This window comes from Pteronotus mesoamericanus, unplaced genomic scaffold, assembly GCF_021234165.1.
Source record: "Pteronotus mesoamericanus isolate MK-2021 breed Mesoamerican mustached bat unplaced genomic scaffold, CSHL_Meso_final contig_20, whole genome shotgun sequence".
NCBI classification, from domain to species: Eukaryota; Metazoa; Chordata; class Mammalia; order Chiroptera; family Mormoopidae; genus Pteronotus; species Pteronotus mesoamericanus.
The window spans coordinates 37283498-37307822 of NW_026555085.1; the positions used below are offsets into that span (position 1 = coordinate 37283498).

Below are 24325 nucleotides of genomic sequence, written 5' to 3' on the forward strand. Positions count from 1 at the left end.
GATATCACTTTTAAAAGAGGATAGATAGTAATTTAAATATGGAGAAGAGCCTGATTCTCTTACTTACCCAAATCCTAACACATGAATTTCTTTGAACCCTGGAAGTTTTGTAAATACCTTTTGCATCTGTAGAGAGAAAAAAAATGATGAAATACTCTTGGTTCTACTGGGTAAGATCATATCTAACTGTAAGAGCCTAACTACTCTTGATGAGTTAAGGAAAAAAAAAAAAAAAAAGGAAAATAGATGCAGTGATTGAGGACAGATTTATTCTTTGTTATTTCTGAAACCCAGAGGAAAGTGTTTCACTAGTTATTTGAAAGTTCTAAGTCTAATTGGGTAGTTCTGATTTTCTTTAACGGTTATTTTACATAAAATATGAAATAACTTTAAGATGGTACTTGAAACAAATTTTTTGGTTACAGTATTTTTTATTTACACACATAGAGTAGCCATAATATTTTCTGAATTGAATTACATGATTTGGAAATACCTATTGTGTTAAAGCAATTATTAAAGTAAAAATAGCTGCTATGCCTAAATAAAATGCTAGAAGCAGATTCTAATGTAATAGATTATACTGGCTCTTAGATTTATGTGAACTTCACAATAAATTTTCTTACTTAATTTTACCTTGCTAATAAGGTATTTTATCAGAAAATTCCGCAACTGTTATACTCAATTACTTCCCAACCCACTACAGTCTGGCTTCTGCCCTGGACTCTCCAAGGATGAAGGCTTCCCTACAGGCCATTGTCTCCTTGGCTCTCTTCAAATCCAAAGGCATTTTTATTTCTTTCTCCACACTTTCCCTGCCTTTTTTTCTGGCCCTTCTTCCATTCCTCTGACCACCCTCTCAGTCTTTATCCTAGTTCTGTCTTCACTGCAAGCATCCGGCAAGTTTGTGTCCTCAGCCCCTTCACGTCATTCACTCTCCCATTTTTTCAGTAAGTTTGACTCTAGGCCCTGTGCTGGGCACTCGGGACACGCTGCTGTAGAGATGGACAAGCACTGCCCTGTCCAACTCACTCATAAGAAGAGTGGGAGGCAAGGAAAACCAAGAGGAAGAGACAGTAATTTAGCAGTGAAACATGGGAGGGAGAGCAGATTGAAGGGGAGGGAGGCTGAAGGGGTGAACAGGGACTCGGCCCTGGGCCTGTCCCGCCTTCCCTGTGCCCACTTCCCTCTGCCCCTCGACGGGGATCTTGGTTTCTCCAGTGGCTTCAATGGTCACCCAAGACACAGCTTTGAGTTCTGCACATGAATATCCCAACATTTGGCATTAAACATGGCAAACCAGAGTTATTCTCTTCCTCCCCAATCTGCCTTTCCTCCTGAGCTTTCTGTCTCAGTCAGGGTTATGAACACCTGTCACCTCCCATGCCAGAGAGCCCAGCATCCCTAGACTCCTTCCCTCTGTGCCCCTCACATCCGGTCACCAAGTCCTGTTCATTTGATTCCTACATGCCTTTTGTTTCCATCATATTCTCTGGCCAGTACACCCTCCCTATCTCCCGTCCTGTATTACTGAAATTGTTTTCTGGGTATGTTGGGGGAAGGGGAGAGAAATGCTTTTTCTGGATGAGTTGGGGTGGGGGGAATTGGGGAGGTGTGTCCTTGACTGCAATATTTTTCAAAGTTAATCATTAAACATCTATTATTCTTCACTAAAAATCCCTTGATGGGCTGCACTGCCTGTTGAAGGAGGTCCAATACTTTAGAATGGCATTTAAGACCCTCCACAATCTACCCCCTTTACTTCCCAAGTGTTTCACCATTTGTACTTCCTGCCATTTACCCCCTTGGCCAATATTGTATCTTCAAATCATAGTAAACTAACCAAAGTCTCTTTCCAAATACAACATGTCCTTCTTTCAGAGGTCTATAAATTTTTTTCTCTTTAGTCCAAGATGCAGCTTCTACCTTCTGCTCATTGGCTATCCTCCACCTCCGCTGCCCATCTTTCAAAGCCAGCTCAAACGTCTTCTTTATTGAAAAGCATTTGTAGGGCCCTAAAGTCAGGTTCAATTATTTCTTCTCTTTACTGGTCTAGAACTTATTACTAGACCATAAAACAGCCTGCGAGATGATGTTGTCTCCCTCACAGAGATTATGCCGCTTGGGCTCAGGGATTATGTCTTATTCATCTTTACCTCCCTCCTTCCCAGCAACTAGCAGATTGTCGTTTACATAGTAGGGACTCAGTCCATTTTGTTTAATCGAGTTGGGTGCACCTCTTGTTCTCTGAACTCATCAACATGCCACTGCATTGTCAGCGTATCTAAAAGTATTGCCCACCTATATTACTATGCCAAGGACTGGAGCAGTGGGGCCTAGAAAATCCCCAAATCACTCACATTGGGACTCAGAGTGTATCATGGATTTCTTTTCTCAGCAGACTGATTTACTTTCTAAATTATATTTTCTTGCATCAATTTTAAAATAGGTCTTGTTCCCTGAGTATATAGCAACTACAGTGATGATGATAATTCAGCTTTTGGGTGATAAGGAGATAGATGTATAAACTTGATTTTAAATATTGTCTCTGCTACTTTCTAGCTGTATGACCTTGAGTTTATGACTTAATTTCTTTGAATAATCTTGGTATCCTTAACCAAAATGAGATAATAACACCTATATTGTAAGGCTGCTATAAGGAATAACTAATAAGTACCTGACACACAGCAGGCAGAGAATTAGCGATATTGTTTTATTTATTTATGATTCTCCATCTCTCCAGTTGGATTACTAGCTCCTTGAGTGCTCCATTTTTTTTTCTTTTACTTCCTCAATGGCTACACAGCATGGAGCCTGGCCAGGGCAGAGGAAGCTTCCAGGCAGTTAATTTTGAGAGATTCAATGTGGGGAAGGACTGGATGAGGGTCTCTTAGGGTCAGCGGCAGGGGGTCTGGGGAGTAAGTTTCTGTGTCTCCACTCCCACCCCACTGTGAGCTACTAAGAGATAAGGTTCTGCAGGGCTGGGAGCAGGTGGGAGAGAGCTAGGTCCCTGTTTCAGGTCTGCTCTGACCTTCTTTGACTAATAGCTTTGGGGTCACAAGGCATTTGTCATGCCATTCCAGTTACAGCACCTAGGCCTTAATGATTAAGAATGAGCAGACAATTCAGACCCGGACTTGTCTCTATTTCTTGTCCAGCACACCAGAGGTGCTGTTATGTATGTGAAAGCAATCAATCAAGTACAGAACTGCTACCACAGAAGCCTCAGCTATTGGCATAGGTGGCAGGGTGCGTCGCTGGGGGGAGCTGTCCTCCAGGAATGCTCACGGCAGTGGCTCCAGTAGAGGGGATTTACTGTTGTGTCTTTGCCCTCTTTGTGAACCTGTCTGTGATGGATTTAAGAATCAGCTTTGCTTAGGAGGATGCGGAAGCATCTAGGGAGGAGATGACAAAGGCCTTCAGTTAATGCTGCTAAATAATCTTCTGGGAACCTTCCAATCATGCAGCACTAACCACTAAATTGCTAATTAAGTGTCCAGTTAACCTTATTAATAACACTAAATGCACAGGAGCCTCCCCGATTTTGCTGAAATGCATGTTAACGGGGCTATAAAGAGGCAGCTGTGTTGAGTTCTCATGAATGTTTGCAAAGGAGAAAGCATTCAGACAGCAACTAAGCATTCCTGTTGACATCTGTATTAAATTGCTCATTAAGTTTATTGTGGAAATTAAATTACTGCAAAGCACCGCACATTAATTCCCGATTAGGTCCAAATGACTGTGCTAATGCAAGTGTTGGGCTGTGGTGGGGCTGACTAGTTATCTGATGGCAGGCTTTGAGGCCTCCAGATTACACAGGATCCTGGGGGGAGGAGAACAGGTGTCCTAGGCAGAAGGGCTTCATCTTAGGGAAGTCAGCAACCATGCCAATGGATACCAGCAGGACTGAGATGATAGGTCTCTGGAACAAGACCAAGAAAAACATACTCTTCTTTGACTAATAAATATCTCAGAGGCTAGAAGGGGCATGTTTATTTGATAATGATAAATACTTGGGAAAAATAGGCATTATAGCATAGTGGCTAAGAGCAGGGGTTCTGGTGCCAGGCTGGCCGGGTTTGCATTTTGGCTCTGCCAGTTAATAGGTGTGACATTGTTGGGCATATTAATTCGTCACCTTGTACCTCAGTATCCTCACTTGTAAGAAATAGAAATAATATTACTTAACTTACAAGATTGTGTGAAAATGAAATCAGTTAATACACATAAAGCATTTAGGACTGTACAATGGTATTATTTCTATACATAGTGTTTTAGACTTGGAAAAGGACTTTGAGGTCATTTTTAATTTCTAAATGAGAAATATAAGGTCAGGGAAGTGATCTCTAAATCCTTATGGCTGTTTCTTGGCAGAAACAAGACTACAACTAAGATTCTTAAAAAATATATAATTTAATTGCATTATGCTACATCAGGTTCTTTTAGGTGCTTAGGAAATTAAGAACAGGTGAGTGAAGACAGTCTATTGCCAATTATCCAGTTTTGATGATACTCTATGTAGGGATTTGCTGAAGAGAATATTTCAAAAAACAAATAGCAAAGATAACAGATTATTTTTAAAATTCATTCTATCTAATAATCCATATCTAAGTATTTTCTGGTACATAAATACCCCATGTCGATGCTTTCTCTTTGAAGTTTGTAGAAATGATATTCTACATTTTATTGACCGAGTGCTGATGCAGGGAGAGGTTGGAGGTTAAAAATGTTTTTCTCTTACCTCTTCTCCAGTTGAGAGGAGGTAAGCACTGAATTCTTCAAGTATGAGAAGTAGGGGCCTGTTTGTTTCCTGACCTTGCTGAATAAGATGCTTGGGATGTCTGTAAATGTAGTTCATAGTTATGTAACCTCATGGGGGCTTCTATTTTAAGTTGCATTTCTGCAAACAAGTACTGCATAGTAACTGCATCCCAAACTCTGTATTAGGAGGTGAGGCTACCGAGATGAAAGAAACAGCGCCTGCCTTCCAGGGGAGGCTCATAGCCTGTGGGTGGTGGGTGGGCAAGGAGGAAGGAATGGAGACAACAAAGGCCATAGACATGTAAACAATCGTGAGCGGAGTAATATTGTTGTGACCACAGTGGGCACTGGGTGTTAGCCCAGAGGAGAGGCACTGAGTCCAGAATGGGTAGACAGAATTTTCCATGACCTTTGTTAAATGAAGGTTCAGGGAAGGGCATTCCAGATGGAGGAGGCGTCACATGTAAATCATGATGAGAAAAGATCTGCAAGCAGCTTTTATTGTTGGAAAGTAGAGTGCAAAGGAGGGAGAGGATAAGGAACTGGGTTAAGATGAGGCTGGAAAGAAAGGCAGGGGTCTTCTCATGGCACATGGATGCCATGTTCAGCATAGTAGTTTGGATTTATCCTGTAGGGAATGGAGAACCTTTTACTATAATCAGGGACCAGTAGATAGGATGATGGTCAGGGATGAAAGACACATCTTGGGCCAGCTCTGCAGTTTAGTGAGGGATGGCATGGACAACATAACTGCCTTAAAAATGTCATGGCTTTAAATTGCATCAGGCTGCAAAGATGGAAATATTATGTAAGACAATGTATTATAGATTAAAAATTCATATTTCACTCCAGCATGTTCCCTAGCTGGTGTCTACACAGAAACTTTAGACATATTGAATATCTGCTTAGTGACTCTAAGAAAATCTAAATGTAAATGACTTTTAAGATGAAAAAGCTGGAATGGAAAACTTTCCTGAAGATCCACTTTTTCTAACATTTTGGAACATACTGCAGATTTTGATTTTTTTTTTAATGGTTAAAAATGAATGTCTGGTCACAAGAAATTGGAACTATTATCCAGAAGGGTTTATTTCTTGTTGGCTCCCAGATTGTGAATCTATTGTGGGCTGCGGTTGTATGGGGTGTGTTCGCTTACCTGAAGTTGAGCCTTTGATGCTAGCTCCTGGTAATATGGGGACCGGGAGTCAGAGAGCTCTGCCTTGAACTTCTGGTTTGCCAGAGAGATGTTCAGCTCCACCTTCTGCTCCAGGGGGCCCTCGGCTATCGTAGAGAATTCTATTTCTGTTTTCTAAGTTAAAAAGGTCTTTTATTAATATGAACCACAAGCAAGTGGTTTTATTTTATAACATATATTGATTTTTGTCTCAAGAACTAGATTATGAAGGTTTAGTATTTTTAGAATAAAAGTCCTATTAACTAGAAGTAACCTTTCACTGAGAGTCAAAGTACCAAAACTCCAGTGAGTTAATTACTTAGAATCTGTAATACACTATCATTTTATGACTGTGTGCTCTTCATGAAAACATTCACACACACATACTCACACACATATTTTATATATATTGCTGGGACATTACTAGAATTGCGCCACATACCTGTGCAACTTTAGGAAAGCTCTTTGATGAGGATTGGATTAGAAAAAATAACCTATGGATGTGGAGCTATTATTTAATATAATCCTCTTTAGAGAAGACTGGTTTAATAAGACCATTTGGGCTTAATTTCACATTGAAACTAGTTAGAAAGCACTGCGAAGTCAAGAAAGGGTTTGAAATCTCTCTCAGGTGGAATGGCATATTTGGGCCACTTTTGGAAGAGTGTGGCTAAGAATAGCAGTACTGTTCTGAGGACCAGGATTTGGCCTTTGATTGCAAAGAGCCAGGGGTCATTCCTTTCGTTCTTTGGTTTGAGAATAAGCAGGAGCCGCTACTGTTCTCAATTCATCTGGGCTCCAAGGACACAGAGCCAACCTGGAGCGGCATTTCAAATTTGGGGTTTGGCAAACTTGCAGCCTTGGGTACCCAGATGGTCCCGATAGCTTCATAGCTTTCTCAAAAAAGTAAAAAAATCTCTGTGGAAAATCAACTGCCTCTGGTAATGTACATAGTCTCTTATAGTGAAATTAGAGTTGTGGAAGCTGAGAGATAAGACTAACCAATGGAAAATGCCATGAGAGGCAACGCTCATCTGGGTGGTAGCTGATGTAGTTTCTTCTCATTTCCTATCACAAACTCCCTTCTTCTATGGGCAGTGAACAGCAGAACAACCTCTGACTTTAACAGAACACATGGAGGATATGGTTTTATACTTACCAGGCTACTGAAGTTTGTTTAATGGAGAGGTTTTCATTCATTCGTTCATTCACTTGCTCATTTATTCATTCAAATAACACACACTGAGCATCCGTGTGGGTACAGCACAGTGCTAGGACTGATGGGACATTGAAAGTCGATGGGACAATGATGGGACATGCAATTATCCACTAGAAGCTTACCGCTTCACTAGGCAGCCCTGAAGTTCCCAAGAGACGTTTCAATTCTTTCGCTATATTAGTGAGAAATTTCATAACTTAACCTTTACCACTGGATTAATTTTTCATGCCTCTCACCCAGCACCCTCGCTGACTCCGTAATTACCAAAGGGATAAAACCCAAACTCTTTCTCCTGACATTCAAGGCTCTCCACCGTTATGTCAACCGCTTGAACAGCTCTCATCTGTCTCCCTTCCTCCTGCCCCGGCCAGCAGAAAGCTCCCTTCCCAGTTCCGAGGCATTCCCTTGCTTGTGCGAGTCTCCTGGCCGAAGCCGCTCTGTGCTGCTCCCCAAGCCCGCCTCCCGCAACTGCATACACATGCCTTTTTTTTTTTTTTTTTTTTTTTTTTTTACTTCATACACATGTCCTCTTTTACTTCCTACCAATATTTCATGGTTCATTAAAAGTAGTATCTCCTCTGACCGTCTAGGGTAAACATCTTTGCCTTTCCTCTGACCTCCGGTAGCAGTGAATAACATCTGAATTGCTTATTTGGTACCTAGGATATATTCACCTAGAGTCTTTTTAAAAATATGCTAATCTTGTTATACTACACATAATGTCCTTGAATTCAGCATGATTCTCATACTTCATAAACTCTCCAAAATTTAAAAAACAAACAAAAAAAATGAGTCAATTAATGTATAAAACCCTCAGTGAATATACATGACTCAGGATCACATCCTTTGCAACCTAACCGGCCTATTATTTGTCCTAGACCACTGGACATCTGCCATCATGACTCACAGCACTTAGACTGTTTTGTTGTACTTATTTGCATTATAAATTTGTTAAGACTAGGAACTGTGTCTTGCTCTTTCAGGATCTTCTAGCAAATTTTAGTTAAATGTTTGCTGAATGAAAGAATAAGTAATAGATGCATTTGGTAAAAAGGATCTTAAGAGGAGGATGCCATGAGTGTGAAATAAAATATTCAGGCGATATTTATTGCAGAATGAAGGACTTATATTAAGTATTGAAAAGATGGGACATAGGTAATGTGAGAAAAGCCAAGGCAAACTGTAGCCTGACTTAGAAATTTTATAGTAAATATGTTTAATCTCAATAATTTTTTCAATAGCAATTTTCACTGTTGACAGAATATTATTTTTGAGAAAAATAAAACGTTTTTATTCTTTGTTCATGAGCACAGTCCCACCGGTTCTGTGGCCATCTGGCCTAAAGACCAGGCAGAGAGTGACCAGCCGGGTTCTCACCCCTGAATTTTCATGTGGAGCTGGTGAGACTGAACTTCCTGCCCGCACCATCTGTGTTTTGACCTATGTCTTAGAGGGCGGTTCACAGGCAGAGGAGAGGGCTAGAGAAGCCTCACAGACCACAGGGGATGGTAGATCAGGTTGCTGTGGCAGCGTAGTAGTGAGCGGATCCAGGTCCTGGCTTGTCACGCATATACTACTACTGTCCCTTTAGAGTCTGCTGCCTACCTTGTGCTGCCATGATGCCGCTCATGGGTAAGGAGGCTGTTTCCTACTTCAACCCTGATGGTCTGGCTCAAAGCTTTTTGGAGGAGAAAAATGTCCCCCCTTTTTCGGTAACCAATGTTAACTTCTATAACAATTCCTTCATTCTGCATGCCTTTCCATTCAGAGCAGTTGCCAGTGCTCCTCTTCATCTGTGAACACTGTTTTTATTTTTCCTCACTTGATATGCAGTATTAAATCATTTTGATGTTTATCTGACCTATTCATACTGAACATGACTGAGAACACAACTTCTACCCTAGTTGTCAGCATGAGATTAGACTTCAGTGGAGGAAGAACCTGATTGATTGATTGATTCATTCATTCATTCTAAACTTTGGTGAGCACCTGCTGTATATAATGTTCTGTTAAGTACGGGGGAAGAAGAGGCCCTGCATTCTTGGAGTTTATAGTTTAATTGCTTCTTCCTTCCATCTTGTCTCTAGTTTTCGATCTGTTTTTACTCCCTGGGAAGAAGTGAAAATACTAAAAAAATAAAGTCACTGACTCTTTACTGGAATGATAAAAATGCAGCACTAATAATACTGAATGGCCAATTCATCTATTCTTTTATTTTATTTCACTAATAAAAAGAAAAAGGCATGTGGGAAGCTGGATTGACTCTCAGAACGTCTTACTATTGTAGGCATCTCGGTGTCGCTGAGGAGTGTGTCATCAGGAGTAAAAGGGAAGGGCCCAAGCGAGACCTTGGCAACATCTGTGGAGATTTGAAAAATAACAAGCACAAAAATGAGATTAGAGAAGTTTACAGTAGAACAAGTTAAAAATTTTATATGCTTTTTCTGTTGTTCTGGAATCCATTTAAATTTTAAGATTGCATAAATATGTTCTTGAGCAAAATATAACTAATACCATTGTTCCCAGTTCGATTCATTATTCTTCCTTTCTAGGGTGAAGTTTGGTGCTCTCTTAGATATGTTACAATTACATGCTATTGTTGCCTAATGAGACCTGGTTAATTTTTCTCTTGGTGACTATATAAAGGATACATAGACAGATGTTTATCTTGAATTTGTTTGTTAGAAAATATTGGTAATGATTTCCTCCAAGTTGTAGGATAATGGGCAATTTGGTCACTTTTATTCTTTTGTAGATTTTTCAAGTTTTATATAATAACTTTAAATTATTTTATAAAGTTAGAGATATAAGTTAGTTTTGAGAAAGTACATTATAAATTTTTCAATTTCAATTAAGGATTGCCTTTTAAATAACATACTTTCCTAGTGATTTGAATTATGGTTCAGAAGCAGCTGAAATGTGATCTAAGCTTACCTGTTGAAAACACAGGGATTTCACCAAGCTCTCCTAATATCTCCTCTGTGGATATCTCATCTTTTCTATTAGCAAAATAGAAAAGAAAGAAGCAGCGGTGAAAGAGAGCTTGATGACAATAGGGGAATGCATTTCAATTAGCCTATATTAAATAGAACTAAAAATTAGAGAAAAAGTATACTTTAAAACTGGTTTACCTATTTTTTCCATTATAGAAGAAATCTTCTAATACATTTTCATTGAAGAAAAATTCACCCCACTCCCCAAGACAGTTATGTTTGACTCCAGGGCTTTTCATAAGCTTCTTGGCTTCTTATGTGGTCCTGGGGGAACATTTCCCTAGTAGCAAAGGTGATTTTGGGGATTGATATTTTATAGTCCCTTGTGCTTAAACTGTGCCCTTGACATCAAAGATAATTGATAACCTGATGATCTATGACTGAATATTCTTGCTAAAATCTCAGACCCTCAAGCCTGTAAATTCAGAGAGTCATTAAGTTTATCTAATAAAGCAACTCCTGTGGTTACAGTAATGGGAGAGAGAGAGATTTCTGGATAATACAGGTATATTAAATCTCTATTCTGGACATAGCCATTGCATGCAATGGTAACCAGCCAAGAAGTTGTGGGTAGGTTCACAGTGTCAAGGAGTGACCTATTCCAAGGTCATGGTTATGGAGTTGTTTGCATATAATGTTGGCCTATTCTAGCAAGCTTTATTTAGAAAGAAATAGCAGTAGTGATATTTTTTGAACCTCACTATAAGATTTGTTACCATAAACTATTAGGTCTCAAAGGATTGTGTCTGTGTTTGCATAAAATAGTCATGGTTGACCAATATATTTGATCCAATTTTCTGTGGCTCATGATGATGGAAGACCAAAGGAATTGTTAGGTGCTCTGTTGTAGATTCATACAGATTGGCCATAGCCAACTGGACATATTTTTACCACATTCTGTCAAAGTGCTAATAGGGGTAATGTACAAAATATATCAATCAGCCCAGCATGGGCTCTAATCAATCAGAATGGATGTTAGTTGTAAACTTAAATGACTATATTGGTGCATGCAGGCTAAATTGAACTCAAGCTTTATAGTGGAATTTGGAATTAGCTATTCTTGTTTGTTTTTGCTGGCATTATGCTATGTGTTTAATAGTTTTTATGGAGGTAATATTTAGCAAACCTCTCATTATAGCAACAATATAGCATTTGTAATTTAGACAATTTTTTTCTTTTATAGATCTTTGTTTATAGTGAGGTCTCTTTCTCCCTGTTATAACTTTGGTATCCTTGTTTTACCTTGTTGTAAAAAATAAACTACCAAAAAGAGTAGTTATTAAAATTCTGGCTATTGCATTAGTTACAAGTCAACAGTCTACTTTGTGAAGGTGCTGTTTGGCCACTATGTTCACAATCTAGGCCATCACTAAGGAGCTACAGTTTGGGAAGCTGGGCTGCTGGCGTCTTCCCAGCTGACTTTTATTTTAAGGTCATTTGAAATGGGCAGATTGATGATCTAGTTAAGTGAGAAAACTTCCTGTTTTTTCTTCTTGGTTGGAAGTACAAGAGTTTCTTCCTTTCCTCTTTCTTTCTTTAAAAAAAAAAACAAACCCAATAACTTGGTAACCATAGATAATGTAAAATGTTTGTCTCTTGTTCCTTTTTTCTCCCTAGTGATGCTGGCAGGCATAGAAGATGGAATGATTCTATTTCTTTTCTTTTTTTTCTAGCTTGAATAATTGTTTCCTGTAATTTTTAATATTTTTATATCAAGACTTGGTAATTCTGTTGAATTTTTTTCTTATGAATGGCCTCTGCTTTCTTTTTCATTTTCTTTCTGGAAAATGTAGGAGTCAGTAAGTGTTATCCTATACTTAAGTCAGAGGGGTCAATAACTCTGTGTCTTGTGAACAATGTTAATACTCTGTCTACCCCTAATATTTTCCTAAGTTACCTTATTTCTTCTGGCAATAACTTTTAAAAATTCATGAAAGTATAGCTAGATAGACATATTGAGGACTATTATATATTATAAATAAATGAGGACTTTGCTCATTCTGCAGCAGTTCATAGAGAAATATAAAACAGTTCCTGCCCTGAAGGTGTTTACTCCCACAGGGAAACAGGGTAAAGAAAGGAGGTGTTAAAAATGTAAATGACAAACAGAACACAAAATCCAAAGCAGGAAGAGATACTGCAGACTCAGATAGGTGGTTAAGACATATTGGGGAGGCGGGACTCTATTTGGAGCTAGAAAGGAGAGTAGGATTTGGAGAGATGGAGTGGAGAAGGCAGGTTCTTGCAGGCGAGATAAAAAGACTTGGGATCAGAGTCTGGGAGGAGTAGGGTGTGGTCTGTGCCCTGAAGGAGTGGTAGGGTAGCAGCAGTGAGATCATGGGTAATGAATGACAAAGTTGGAAAGTTCAGGGGCTGAGGACCTTGATTAATTAGTTTGGGCTCTGCCTCGGTGAAGGTCCTGGCAGCAAACTGTTGGCTCACTCAAACTTTGGGCCAAGTTTACTAAAAGGATTACTTGCAAAATTGTGGGAAGAGTCTAAGAGCAGCCACAAGTGAGCATGCAGACCCCAGGGCCGTTAACAGTGCCGCTAAGAGCACTCCTCCGGCAGGAAGGGTGAGGGCTGAGCAGTTACCATAAACTAGAGACGGAGAAGGTCCTGTGGAGGGGGGCTGCTTGACAGGAACTGAGCTGAAATTGAAGGACCCCAGCAGCCCTTGAAGACTTCAAAGACTTGACAAGTTGGGGGCGAGGGAAGTTGATAAATTTGCTTACCTCATTCCATTCTCCCCCTTCCTTTTGATATTCTGCTCCCCATTGGCTGGCCCTAGCTGAAAGTCAGAGGGCACAGAATGCCAGGGCTTCCATCCCCACCCAGGCTGCTGCACATAGTGCATGAGGAAGTGTGGGGAGCAGATATTCAGAAGGGCAAGAGGAAGATGTGCGCATCTTTTGAAAGGCATTGAATAGCGTTCAGTATAAGAAAAGGAATTTTCCAGATATATTAGTTCTGTAGCAATTATAAAAGTTAAGGTGGGAAAGAGGTTAGAGCCAGTGCTATCTATTAGGGAGATCAGATTTGACATTTTTTTCACAGTGTAAATTAGTAAGGTTCTGGACCAGATTGTTGGCAAAGGGAAATAAAGGAGCAAATGTGAAAAGCATTAAAAAGAATTACAAGTTATTCATATGGCCAAATTTGTGTCTCTCCTTATATTATTATCATCTTCAGATTTTGACTTCTAAATGTTATAAAATGTATGTAATTTGTGAGGTTAGAATTTGGCAGTGACATCTCCTTTAATCATTTTATCTAATGTACTCATTTTCTTTCTTTTTTTTTAACATTTTGATTTTCTTGTTTGATATTCAGTTCTTGTTGAGTATATAGCTCAGTGCTTCAATAACCTAGTATGAGAAATACTAACATTTTTATGGAATACCAAACAAGAATTCAGGTTTCTTGTTTGTTGTAGTAAATATTTTCCTGATGTAACTAATAATTTATCATACATTCTAAAAATCGAACTATTTTAATTGCTCTTTATCTTATAAATGAAAATACACATTAGATACTTATCACATACTTTGATAGCATAGTAAAAATATATATCAAAATCTATAAGGTCTGACCATTTCCCTTTTATATATTCCTTTATGTTTAGCACAATATTAGTATAAATTTTGTGTCAGAATAACCTACACAGATCTCAGTGGCTGAGATAATATCATAAAGGTACAATAGCTGAGTCTCACTCCATTATGTTAACTTTCAAAAGTCAAGAGCATGCAGCACTCTATTTTGGGTACTTACCTCTTAGGGAAGTTACTCTGTTTTATTCTCTGCAGAAATAGAAAAGTAATTTTGCCATGAGATAATGTCAACTGAAGAGCTAAAGTCTATTTTCATTCCCTTTTCCCTTGAACTTCACCTCAACCCTTATGTACAATGTTATTTTGCAAGTATAAAATTCCTGTTGTCCTTATCAGATATTTCCAAGCATTTCTTCAGCCAACCCTGATGCTGTGGAAACCAAGGCCAAAAGGGGCAGGGGCAGGAGGTCGGGGAGCTATTTGGGCCGTGTGCCAAACATACAGTGTTTAGGCTCACCTGCTGAAGAAGATCCAGGTGCTCCTGGGAGTTGCTGAAATTTTTCCCAATGTCAAAGAGGCAGAAAGTCTCCTGCTGGCAGATGCTGACCCAGTCCTGGTACTCCCCTGTGTCAGGGATGCGATCCAGAAAGATCCGATACGCTTCCCACACTGCTTCCTGACACACTGCAATGCAGCGCCATTAGAATAGGAGATCCCCATCTCCCAACACAAGCACAGCTTATGATGTGGAGAGCTCTCTCATGGCTCCTGCCACTGACACACTAACTTATGGCCTATAGAAGTTAATTCCTTTGAAAACTGTTTATTGAGCACCTATATGTGCTATGGAGAAAAATAAAAGAAGGAAGATAAGGAATATGAGAGAGAGAGAGAGAGAGAGAGAGAGAGAGAGAGAGAAAGAGATAAAGACTGCAATTTAAAATAGGGTGGTTGAAGAAAGCTTCCTTATAAAGTGGAAGTTTGGGAAAAGCCCCCAAAGTTAGAGAACGCTACAAGCATTGAAGGAGGAGCAAGGAGGTCAGTGTGGTCAGAGTAACAGAGAGTGAGAGTAACAGAGGATGAAGATGGAAAGATGTGGAGAGAGGAACACAGAGATTGTAGGGCCTTGTAGTCTTCAAACTGGGCATAGGTACTAGCTGTATCTAAACACTTTCCAAGGGATAAACACGCACAGAAACAGTTTAAATAGAATCAGCTTCTAGAGTCCAGCTTTACTATTATGCTTTTCTAACATTGGTCTGCTTAAGGGCACGCGTCTTCTTCTTCACTTTTCCTGTGGCCATCCTTCTTCCCCTGTTCACTTCTCCCTAACCCCGCAGTGGCTCAGTTCCCCTAGGTTGCCGTGCCAAGGGATGGTTTGAAACAAGAGCCTTGAGGTTAAGAGAGCAACTGAATTTAGGGTGGATTTTTGTAATTAGGGTGCTTTCTGCTTCTTTGCTTTTAAAACATTAGGAGTCCTAATGGAGTAGACAGCTGATAGATCATTAAAAATAATGATGACAGCTCATGATATGATTGTTAGCATATAACGCAAAGGGAACTTAAAGAATACGGATATTACTACAACAAAATTCCCTCTGTTCCCATCTACTTATTCATGTAACAAGTTTTCTCAGCATGTAAGTGAAACTAGGTAAAAGAGTAAGTATAAAATTGATGCTAAATCCTGTCTTAATATAGCAATAAATAATATGAATAGGAAGTAATGGTACATGAACAAAGCAGCCCCATCTGTCCAGAGGCAGAAGCTGATGCAGCTTAAGCTTGAGACCTTCATTTAAACTGGCCTCTTCCAAAGCCTTGTTCCTAATTTTGTGTTTATAATCATTAGTACCCACAAAACCTGTATTTGGTCTTATATCTATCTGTTGATAATGACTTAAATTATTTGTCAAGTTTATATCTACTTGTTTTAATCAATTATATATTACAATTAATTATAAATGCAACTGAATCTGGAAGAAATGTCTTTGAACACATAAAGTAACAGGAAAGAAATAAAAAAATACAATTTCAACTTATATACATATTTTTGTTACTGAGACTATTTTAGAGCAACCAATAACACGCTTGCAAGTTTAAAATAAATTCCATTAAGGTAAGACTCGGAAGTGAGAAGTAGAATGGAAATGTGAATGTATGGAGAAAAAGGAACCATGTGCTGTTTCCTACTGTTGAGTTCCTTCATGTATTTGTTTCGACTATTGGATGGAAAGGATTGAGTGGCTGCGGTAGAGTCCGCTGGAAACATGTGACTGCTCTAATTCTTGTTTCATTTTCAATATCAAGATTTACAGCTCACCAAAAGTTAATATCTTATCAAAGTATTTAAATTTAACATAAAACTTTATATGTCAACCGAAAAGTATGCAAAGGTGTGCAGGGTTTAAAAATTATTTTAGGAAACTAAATGAAAAAAAAAGTGAGGTGAAATGCATCTAAAAGTTAGATGATGGTGATGCTGCTGTTCTGTGGACAACATTTGGAGGAGCAAGAATTAGGACTCCCTCCATCTTTAACTTTTTCTAAGCCATGTGTTAATGTGAAGGAGATATCTAGCTTTTGTTATTGGGATTGGGAGAAAGAAAGAGAGAGAGAGAAGGAGACATGTAGAGGAAAGGAGGAAGGGAGACAGAGGCAGAGACAGGGGGGCGAATGGTTTGAAGGGAGGCAGTCCCAAAAGAGGATGTTTACCTGGGCAGGAGCACAGGGTCCCCCCAGGACACCAGCAGATTTCTGCCTCTATGTTCTGCATCTATGCTGTGGGATGAGCATGTGTATGATCCTACCATGAAGCTCAGACCATTTTCACTTGTGTTGCTTTAAGCATTGGGAAAAGAAATAATTAATTCGATTTGAGGAATGCAGGAGCTTTCTCCCCTAGGTTTGAAGGATGTCAACAGATAATTTTGTAAAATAAGCTATGGTTACTCTGTCAAAGAAACACTGCTTTATAACTGGGTCTTATTTCTAGTTTCCTTATGAACTGAATTTGTTAGACTTAAGAAACCCATGTTGATGAATAGTGAAATTTCATATCACCCAGGGGCAGCCATAAAGATAATGGACTGTCATTGCTGCGGGGAGAACAACAGTTGTTTGATTCATCCAGGGAAGCAAGAATGAAAGTGGCAAACCTAATAAAAAATAAAGAGCTAATAATAAAATTCAGAGCTAAAAATTTGGTTGCAGCAATAGTCTTTTCTCCAAATACTTGTAATGAATCCTGTTTGTGAATGCCATAAAGGATGATAAGGTACATGAGAATAGTTAGCAATAGTGTGTTCATATTCGACGGGATGAAAATACGACATGTTTTTACTTCCATCCATGAACAAATAAAATGGAATTTACACATGTCATTACTGGATCAACATGTGGGCACATTCAAAATAAATAATTTACACTTCACTTTCTTTTCTTTGCAGTCCCAAAGGCCCATTTGCTTTCTGTGTTCATCAAAAAGCATTTAATGAGAACTAGTTATGCACAGGTGCTGTGCTAGGATCTCAGAATTTAATTTGGTGCACTTGATTTTCTATTATTAGAGTCTTTTTTCTGATTAATGTCCAGTACTAGTCATTTCTCTGTGGGTGTGGCTTCTATCAGAAAGCCAGTATCTCTTTACTTCTACATAAAATCTACAAAACAATGAGACGTATGAAGAACATAAGGCTTGATATTTTTGATACTGTTAGTTAATTATGGCTCCAAAGCCCAGTAAAACTCCTCAGATTAGCTCAACCCTTGCACATGTTCCAGATGTAAATACTCAAGAACTCTTTGGGATGTTAGTATCATGAAATGCTTTTCAGTCACCATAATGTGCAACAAACACCCCATCAGCTAGAATTGGACCAGTTTTCTCTAGACAATGGGCTTGAAATAGATCAGCAAGACTGATTTTTGGGGTGAAAGCAGACATCTAGTATGATCAAGGTAGAAATCAGTAAACCTCCTCAACTTTCACATGTAAGATGAATTGAGTTTAGGCCTCGGCTTGATAAGACACTCTGCATTATTTGGAGCGATCTGGGGAATTAAATAGCAGCAACTAAAGATTTTTTTTTTTTCCTTAAAAGATTAAGCCATGAAAATTCTTTCATCTGTGGTAAGTGAATGACAAGGGCAGCCACTGGTGGCTGCGGTATAATTGAAATCCAAAATGACCCCCAGGGATGCTGTAAGAATTCTGTGATGCTGTTCTGGGGCTAAAAGCTGCACTCTACCTCCACTGGAAATCACAGTAATTGTACTGTAAATCCCATTCACACCCTGTATTGTATCTTGGTAACCCTGTTAATTTGTGATTTTTCTGCACTTGGATGTGTCTCCAGGTTTCCAAGCTTCAGAAGTTTTGCCAAGTCAGCAATAAACAACTTCAGCTTATCAAGGAGGGAGAGAGTATCTGGATTGTGATGGTGCTTTTGAAAAATAAAATCTTAAGTCATAAATCACCTTGTTTAGATTCCTGATGTTGCAGTCATCCTGTGCTTCATAATAACAACATTAAAATTCAATATTGGACTTTGGCAAAAATAAAGGACATAAAACTCTGATGACAAGACTTCCCTGGTGACTTGTCAAATGCTCAAAAGGTTCTGTATTGCACAAGATATTATTATAAAATGTAAGAGACAATACCTGTCATTGTTTTGAATGTTTATTTTTCATTAATCTCAGATTAGTTGGCTGATTTTTATAACTCTTGTCACTAAATGAGAGACTGGAAGTTTTGGGCTGAGTATGACCTATAGATGAATAAAAGGGAAAGCATGAAAAGAATGAAAGGCCAAACCAGTTTTATCTCTTTCCTTACCTCTCAATCTATAATAAGCTTGAAGACTGGCTAAAATCTGTTTTGCGGATTCCTGTGGACAGACCTTAACCCCAGCTGGGAAAAACGCTGATCTTTTTGTTCGATGTTTTGTCCCGTCGAATATTTGTCTCATGATTGACACTTTGTACATTTTTGCAGTATTTTCAGCTGGTTCAATTCTTGGGGTGTTGTCTATGTCTTTAGTTTCAGAATGACCCATTTTAATGGAGAGATCTGTAAAAGAAAGATTGATTTCCTAGTGAACATACATACTTATGTGATATATACGAAACATGATAAATGAATGGAATAAACTAAAAATTATAATCCTCTAGTTTATAAAAGTTCCACTTTTGTGCAACTGCCCGATGTAATATTCCAATGACAAGGCATTTTCAGAAATAAGTGAATATTATCAGCTGATCAAATATTAAAAAAACACTCCAGCATCTCAAATCATCCTACCTTTAGGAACTGCCAAATATTGAAACCATTTCCCACACATCTCTCTAAAAATCACTCCCCGCTTAGCACTCAAGCCTCCCGAGAGATAGTTCTTTTGATGAACGTTGTAATTCAAGCAGGGAATGATATAGCATTGTGGCACCCAGAGGTATACTCTTGATGATAAAGTGGAGGCTTCTGAAAACCTAGGGGGGAAAATGCAACAAAACAACCTTCTTGCCTATTAGTGGCAGTCCTGAGATGTCCATATGAGTGGAGCTCAGAGGGTGTCAATCTGGACGAAAGTGAGTTAGAGCCATACCATATCTTAGAGTCACATTTACAGGGCATGCTTATTTTATGCAGAGTGGTGAGAAAAAAGATGAAGGGACAGGCAAAGAGAGGAGGCTGGCAGAGGATTTAATTCCCCAAGCCAGTTCTTCCTGCCGGTTTTGCTCTGTCTGTTAGGATTAGGTCTAGACTTCATTTTTAACTTGCTAGACTAATAACTTATATTCAGTGAGCACTTTCTTGTTTTGAATTTTTTCATATGTATTATATCATTCTTACAAAACCTCTACTATACAGGTAAAACACAGTAGGGTACTGAGGGTTAGAGGTGTTAGGACATGTTAACAGTGTCGTCACATCTCAAGTCTGCCTCTCCCACTCAATCTCTGTCCTTTTATCCATTGCATCATTTAAGAAAGGAATTCTTGGTGAAGAGTTGGGACCACTCACTATGGCTCCTTGGGACCATAAGCATGTGACTTACAGAGGTAAAAGTTTAATGAGAATAAATTGGTAATTGAAAGACTTGCTATAAAAAGGAGCATATTTAATAGAAGATTGGGAAAATTTTTGAGGCAGAAACATGTCTCTTAGGTGATGACAAAACATGAGTATAGCCTGTGTGGTGATGAGTTGGCTGCCATTTCTGGATAAAGTTCAAGTTAGAAAGGGATGAAAAGGCAAAATGATTTCAGAAAAACAATACAAAACAAAACAAAACCCTACCTTTTTCAGAGTTCAAGGATATTAGAAAATTTTAGTTAAATAGAGTATAAATTTGGATAAAACTAAATACAAATGTATTCTATTACTGTAGATTAATCATCAGGAAAACAATCCTTAAGCCAACAGTTCTGGGAAATAGTAATATCATTGAATGAGGAAAAGATAAAAATAGAAATCAATACATTTGACTAGTCAGAGCTTCTAAATATAGATAAACAGCTAATATTCATGGTGCTTACTTTCTAAATTTAACTTAAATATGTTCATTATTTGTGAAAAAAAGTCGCAGCAACACAAATCATAGGTCATGCAGCTATTTATAATGTTTTAATTGTGCCAGTGTGACCTAGGGCACTGGCTTTGCGACTAAGCTAGCTGTATAACTTGGATATACTTGACCTCCCTGTGCTGTTTCATCACCCGTGAAATGGAGGATAATGATGCCTCTCTAACAGGTTCCCATGATATTAAATGGGTTAGTGCATGTGCAGCACTTAACACTGTGTTAGGCACAGTGTAAGTGTTCAACCAGAACTCCTTTATCTGATAATCCGCACATTCACTTCCTGGCATCACTCTTCTAATATGCTGTTCCCTGATATTGTTCTTCTGTCCATAGGCCAGACTGTGCATGCCCCAAGTCTTCCTGTGCTTTGAAACTGTGCTCCTTCTGTCTTGTGCTTGTTTGTTATTTCATACTTGAAGGCTCTACTCATCCTTTCTTATTTGCTGGGCTTCAACTTTTCCTTCAAGGGCCAGCTTCTAAGCCTTCTCTCCATTTCTTTTAAGCTTCCTCAGATCCCACGTTCAGACTTCATTCATTGCTTTATCCTACTTCTCTAGCATGGCTCCTATCTCTATTTACTGATTCAATATATTCATACATGTCTGCTATGTTTCAGGCCTGGTATGGTAGGTACATCATGGTAAATTTGATGAACAAATGTGATGGAACTTGCAGTACTTGCACAGGAGTATACCCCTTTAGGCTGTAAATATCTTTGTATTTGCAAACACAACTTTTAGACTGCAAATACCTTGTTATTTTAATCCTGCCCTCTCCCAAGCCATTTGGTGCTTACCTAGCTAGCACAATGTTTTGTACATGACGAATGTGCAGTACATATTCATTACATGAATAAATGAAAAAGGCCTGTGGAAATAGTAATGCTTTTTTTTACAGTATATAAGTGAGATTCATTAAAAAAAAATTAGACCATGAAAAATAGTTTCATATGTCCTGTGCACCTACATTATTACAACCTCCCTTTTAAATTTCTACTGCCTTCTACAGTATCTGATATCAGAGGCTTTGGACACAGCCGTCTTATTAAAGATAATATCTTAAGTGAAATGACAAAATTCCTTTCTGAATAAAAACCAAAAGAACAGAAAAGAGATGGTGTAGGCATCAAGTATATTTTAGTAAGTCAGCATCCCCAGAATCTTTCGCTATGTCCAAGAGTAAATAAATAAAAATACAACCAATTAAAAACATGGGCATCAATGGGAGAGAATATTAATACTACCTGGCTTTTTAGGATGATAAGCCCTCAACTCCGTGGCCCCTTAATTACTGTACTTGATAGGCAAAATCATAACCATCATGAAATCCAACCCTTTGCCTACTATACGCTGGCACCCTAGTAGCTGAACGTGGCTGGAGAAAAATTCCAACCAGCAGGCTCATTTTAAATTTATGATTCTTAAATGATACTACACTACATTTCCCTGGTCCACTGAGTTTCACACTCTCTTGGAGAACTGCACACAACTTTTCTCTGGTTTTCTGCATTTCTTGCCAATTCTCACTCTCAGCTGATAACCTTGCTTCAAATTTTATTGAGGACAAGAGGAACCAGAGTGAATTTTACAAATTTCCAGTATTGCATCTGCTCACTGGCTGCATGTGTGCTCAAATTCTCTGCTTCTCCTCCTGTGGCTATTTGAGGAGCAGCCTGTGCTCACAGGTAAGGCCAATGCCTTTACTTCTGCACTGGATCCTGGCCTTGTTTACCGCTCAAGGACATTCTTCCAGAAACTCTCCTTTCAGTCACCTGCATCATTATTTTTCTTCTTTCTACTGGATTATTCCTATCAGCTTACAGACATGCTGTTATTTTTCCATTCTGTTTAAAAGATTCTCTGTTGACACGACTTCCCTTCCAGCTATTGACACATTTTCTATTTACCCAGCAAAACTTTTTGAAAGCTCTGTATTTATCTTCTTTCCTAAAACAAAATCCTATACATGTGAGGATTCCTCTGTTAGCAGAGACAAAGCTACCAACATTTCTTCCCTTCATTCTCTCCTCTTGTTTCGTTTATTCTTTTTTATTTTGATTCCAATATGCTCACAGATCCTGGTGCAGTTAACATGCAAATGTAAAGCTTTGCCAGAAGGTGTCGCTATCTAACACATAATATACTGAAAACTTAGTGTTGGACAATATAACTCCAATTATCACATCTTTGAGTTTGGAATTGTACACGTTGAGCATTGACATTTGTTGATGGGTGTGGTGGTGAGGGTGGTGATTTTGCAGCTAAACAGAGCTTCTGAGGAAGGGCTGAGACTTGGCATGGTGGGATAGACTCCCATTGATTTGGGCGGTTCTCATGAAAGGCCTGGCAGGCGGAAAACATTTAGGTGGGCAGGAAGAAGGATTACATGTACACGGGCAGGGCAGCTTGCAGCAGGCTAAGGAAAGTGGACAACACTAATGGTTTAAATTAAATTTCTTTAGCCACTCTATCTTGGAGCTGACCCAGATCCTGCAATGCCACATAGCTATGGTAAGTTTGGAAATTTCCACTTCTGTAGAAGGGGAAATTAATGAAATGGCTGGATTAAACTACTGAATACAAGCATTACTTTATCCTAAGAAGAAGTTAAATCTGGCCAAGGGTGGAGTTTCAGCTCTGAAATACTGGGCTTTTGACCCTTCATTTATTGTCTTAAAGTTAGGTTGCTTATGCGTTGCCTAAGCAGTCTACTCGCTAACATGAAGGCTAGCCCTTCTATCAAAATACCTTTTCCACTTTAGGTTCAAGGGTGGTGGCCATGTAGGCTTGATGTTGACTGATATCCGGGAAGCCATTACAGTTCACACCATCTCCCAGCTGTATCTCTAAAGACTGTATTTTCATCCTTTCTGCATCCAAGTTAGCTTCCAGTCATAGGCTGCTTACAAAGTTTCCATTTCAGGGCTCAGCCTTGCCCAAGAATTCGTTTCTTACTTGATTACATATTAAAGCGGATCCTTGCTAATCTGTTTGGACTATTCCTCACCAAACTCTTTCTTCTAGAGGAATGTTTTCTAACTCTGCAGGCTTATAATATAGGATTACTATATATGTAGAGCAAAAATAACAGACAATAGCAAAAGGAGCATGGGGCTTTCCCAGAAGCACTGTTATGAAAGCAACAGCCCCTGGTATAAGCACTTAGTGAACCCATTATTTTTTCCCAAGGGAAAAGGCTGTACTATCTTAATGAGTAAATTAACAGTAGAGACAAAAGTTACCGGAATTAACACAGAACAAAAATCTCCTTTTGATAAACAGAACTCTATAGAGAGAAAGTGGATAACATTTCAGTACCAAATCAATAAATGAAAGTTTTGAAAAAAAATCACTTAACCTTGCATAAACTTCCCAACCTTACCCAAAAAGAGTGAGGGGTTGTGGCCTTCATGTAAATGCTCAGCTAGTTTGTGATCTATTGTATCTGTTCCAGCCCCACATAGTAGAAATGCTCAATTACACACCTGAAAATTTTTCTCCACAGAGCAAAGGTGACTAAACGTACATCATGCTTATCATATCTGAATATAGCTTCAACAACTTTGAAGATATACTGAATATCTTATTTAATGCTGTCCCAGAAAATTGCACAGATCTTTAAGCTCACTCTTTTCTGTATGAGCATAGGAGCTGCCATACTTTGCTTTCCCACCTCTCTTCCTACGTGCAATTCCTGATAAACTTGCACAATGTATGTCTATTCCAGGGAAAGTATTGGAATAAATAACAGAAAAGAGAATCATAGAAATTAAGGAAACTTCCAGTGATTTTCTGTCACAGAATATGAAGAGAATAATCTCTCACAATCGTTAGCGTAGAAACGATGGACTATCAATGATGCATGGGGTGGCCGCTGCATCATTGTCCACCCTGAAGCTTTTGAAACTTGGATGCCATTGCAGCTTTCCTTACCTCCCAAGCTGGTATTTGTTCAGCAGCACCACTCTCTAATAAGGGTGGAAATCAGGGTTCCCCTCTCTTGAAGAATTAGAGCAGTTGCATTATCTTTCCTCTCATTGCA

At 38.8% G+C, this 24325-nt stretch overlaps 1 protein-coding gene across 1 annotated transcript in view; it reads right to left on the reverse strand.

The window, feature by feature from the left end:
- Positions 1-24325, reverse strand: part of IMPG1 (interphotoreceptor matrix proteoglycan 1) — a 114816-nt gene that overhangs the window by 71493 nt on the left and 18998 nt on the right. Inside the window, exons 2-8 of the mRNA XM_054568626.1 lie at positions 18538-18771; positions 14215-14381; positions 13918-13946; positions 10086-10150; positions 9431-9510; positions 5915-6067; positions 68-126 (exon numbers count right to left, since the gene is read on the reverse strand). Coding sequence (XP_054424601.1) covers positions 68-126; positions 5915-6067; positions 9431-9510; positions 10086-10150; positions 13918-13946; positions 14215-14381; positions 18538-18771 — 787 coding nt within the window. The remainder of the gene's footprint in view (positions 1-67; positions 127-5914; positions 6068-9430; positions 9511-10085; positions 10151-13917; positions 13947-14214; positions 14382-18537; positions 18772-24325) is intronic.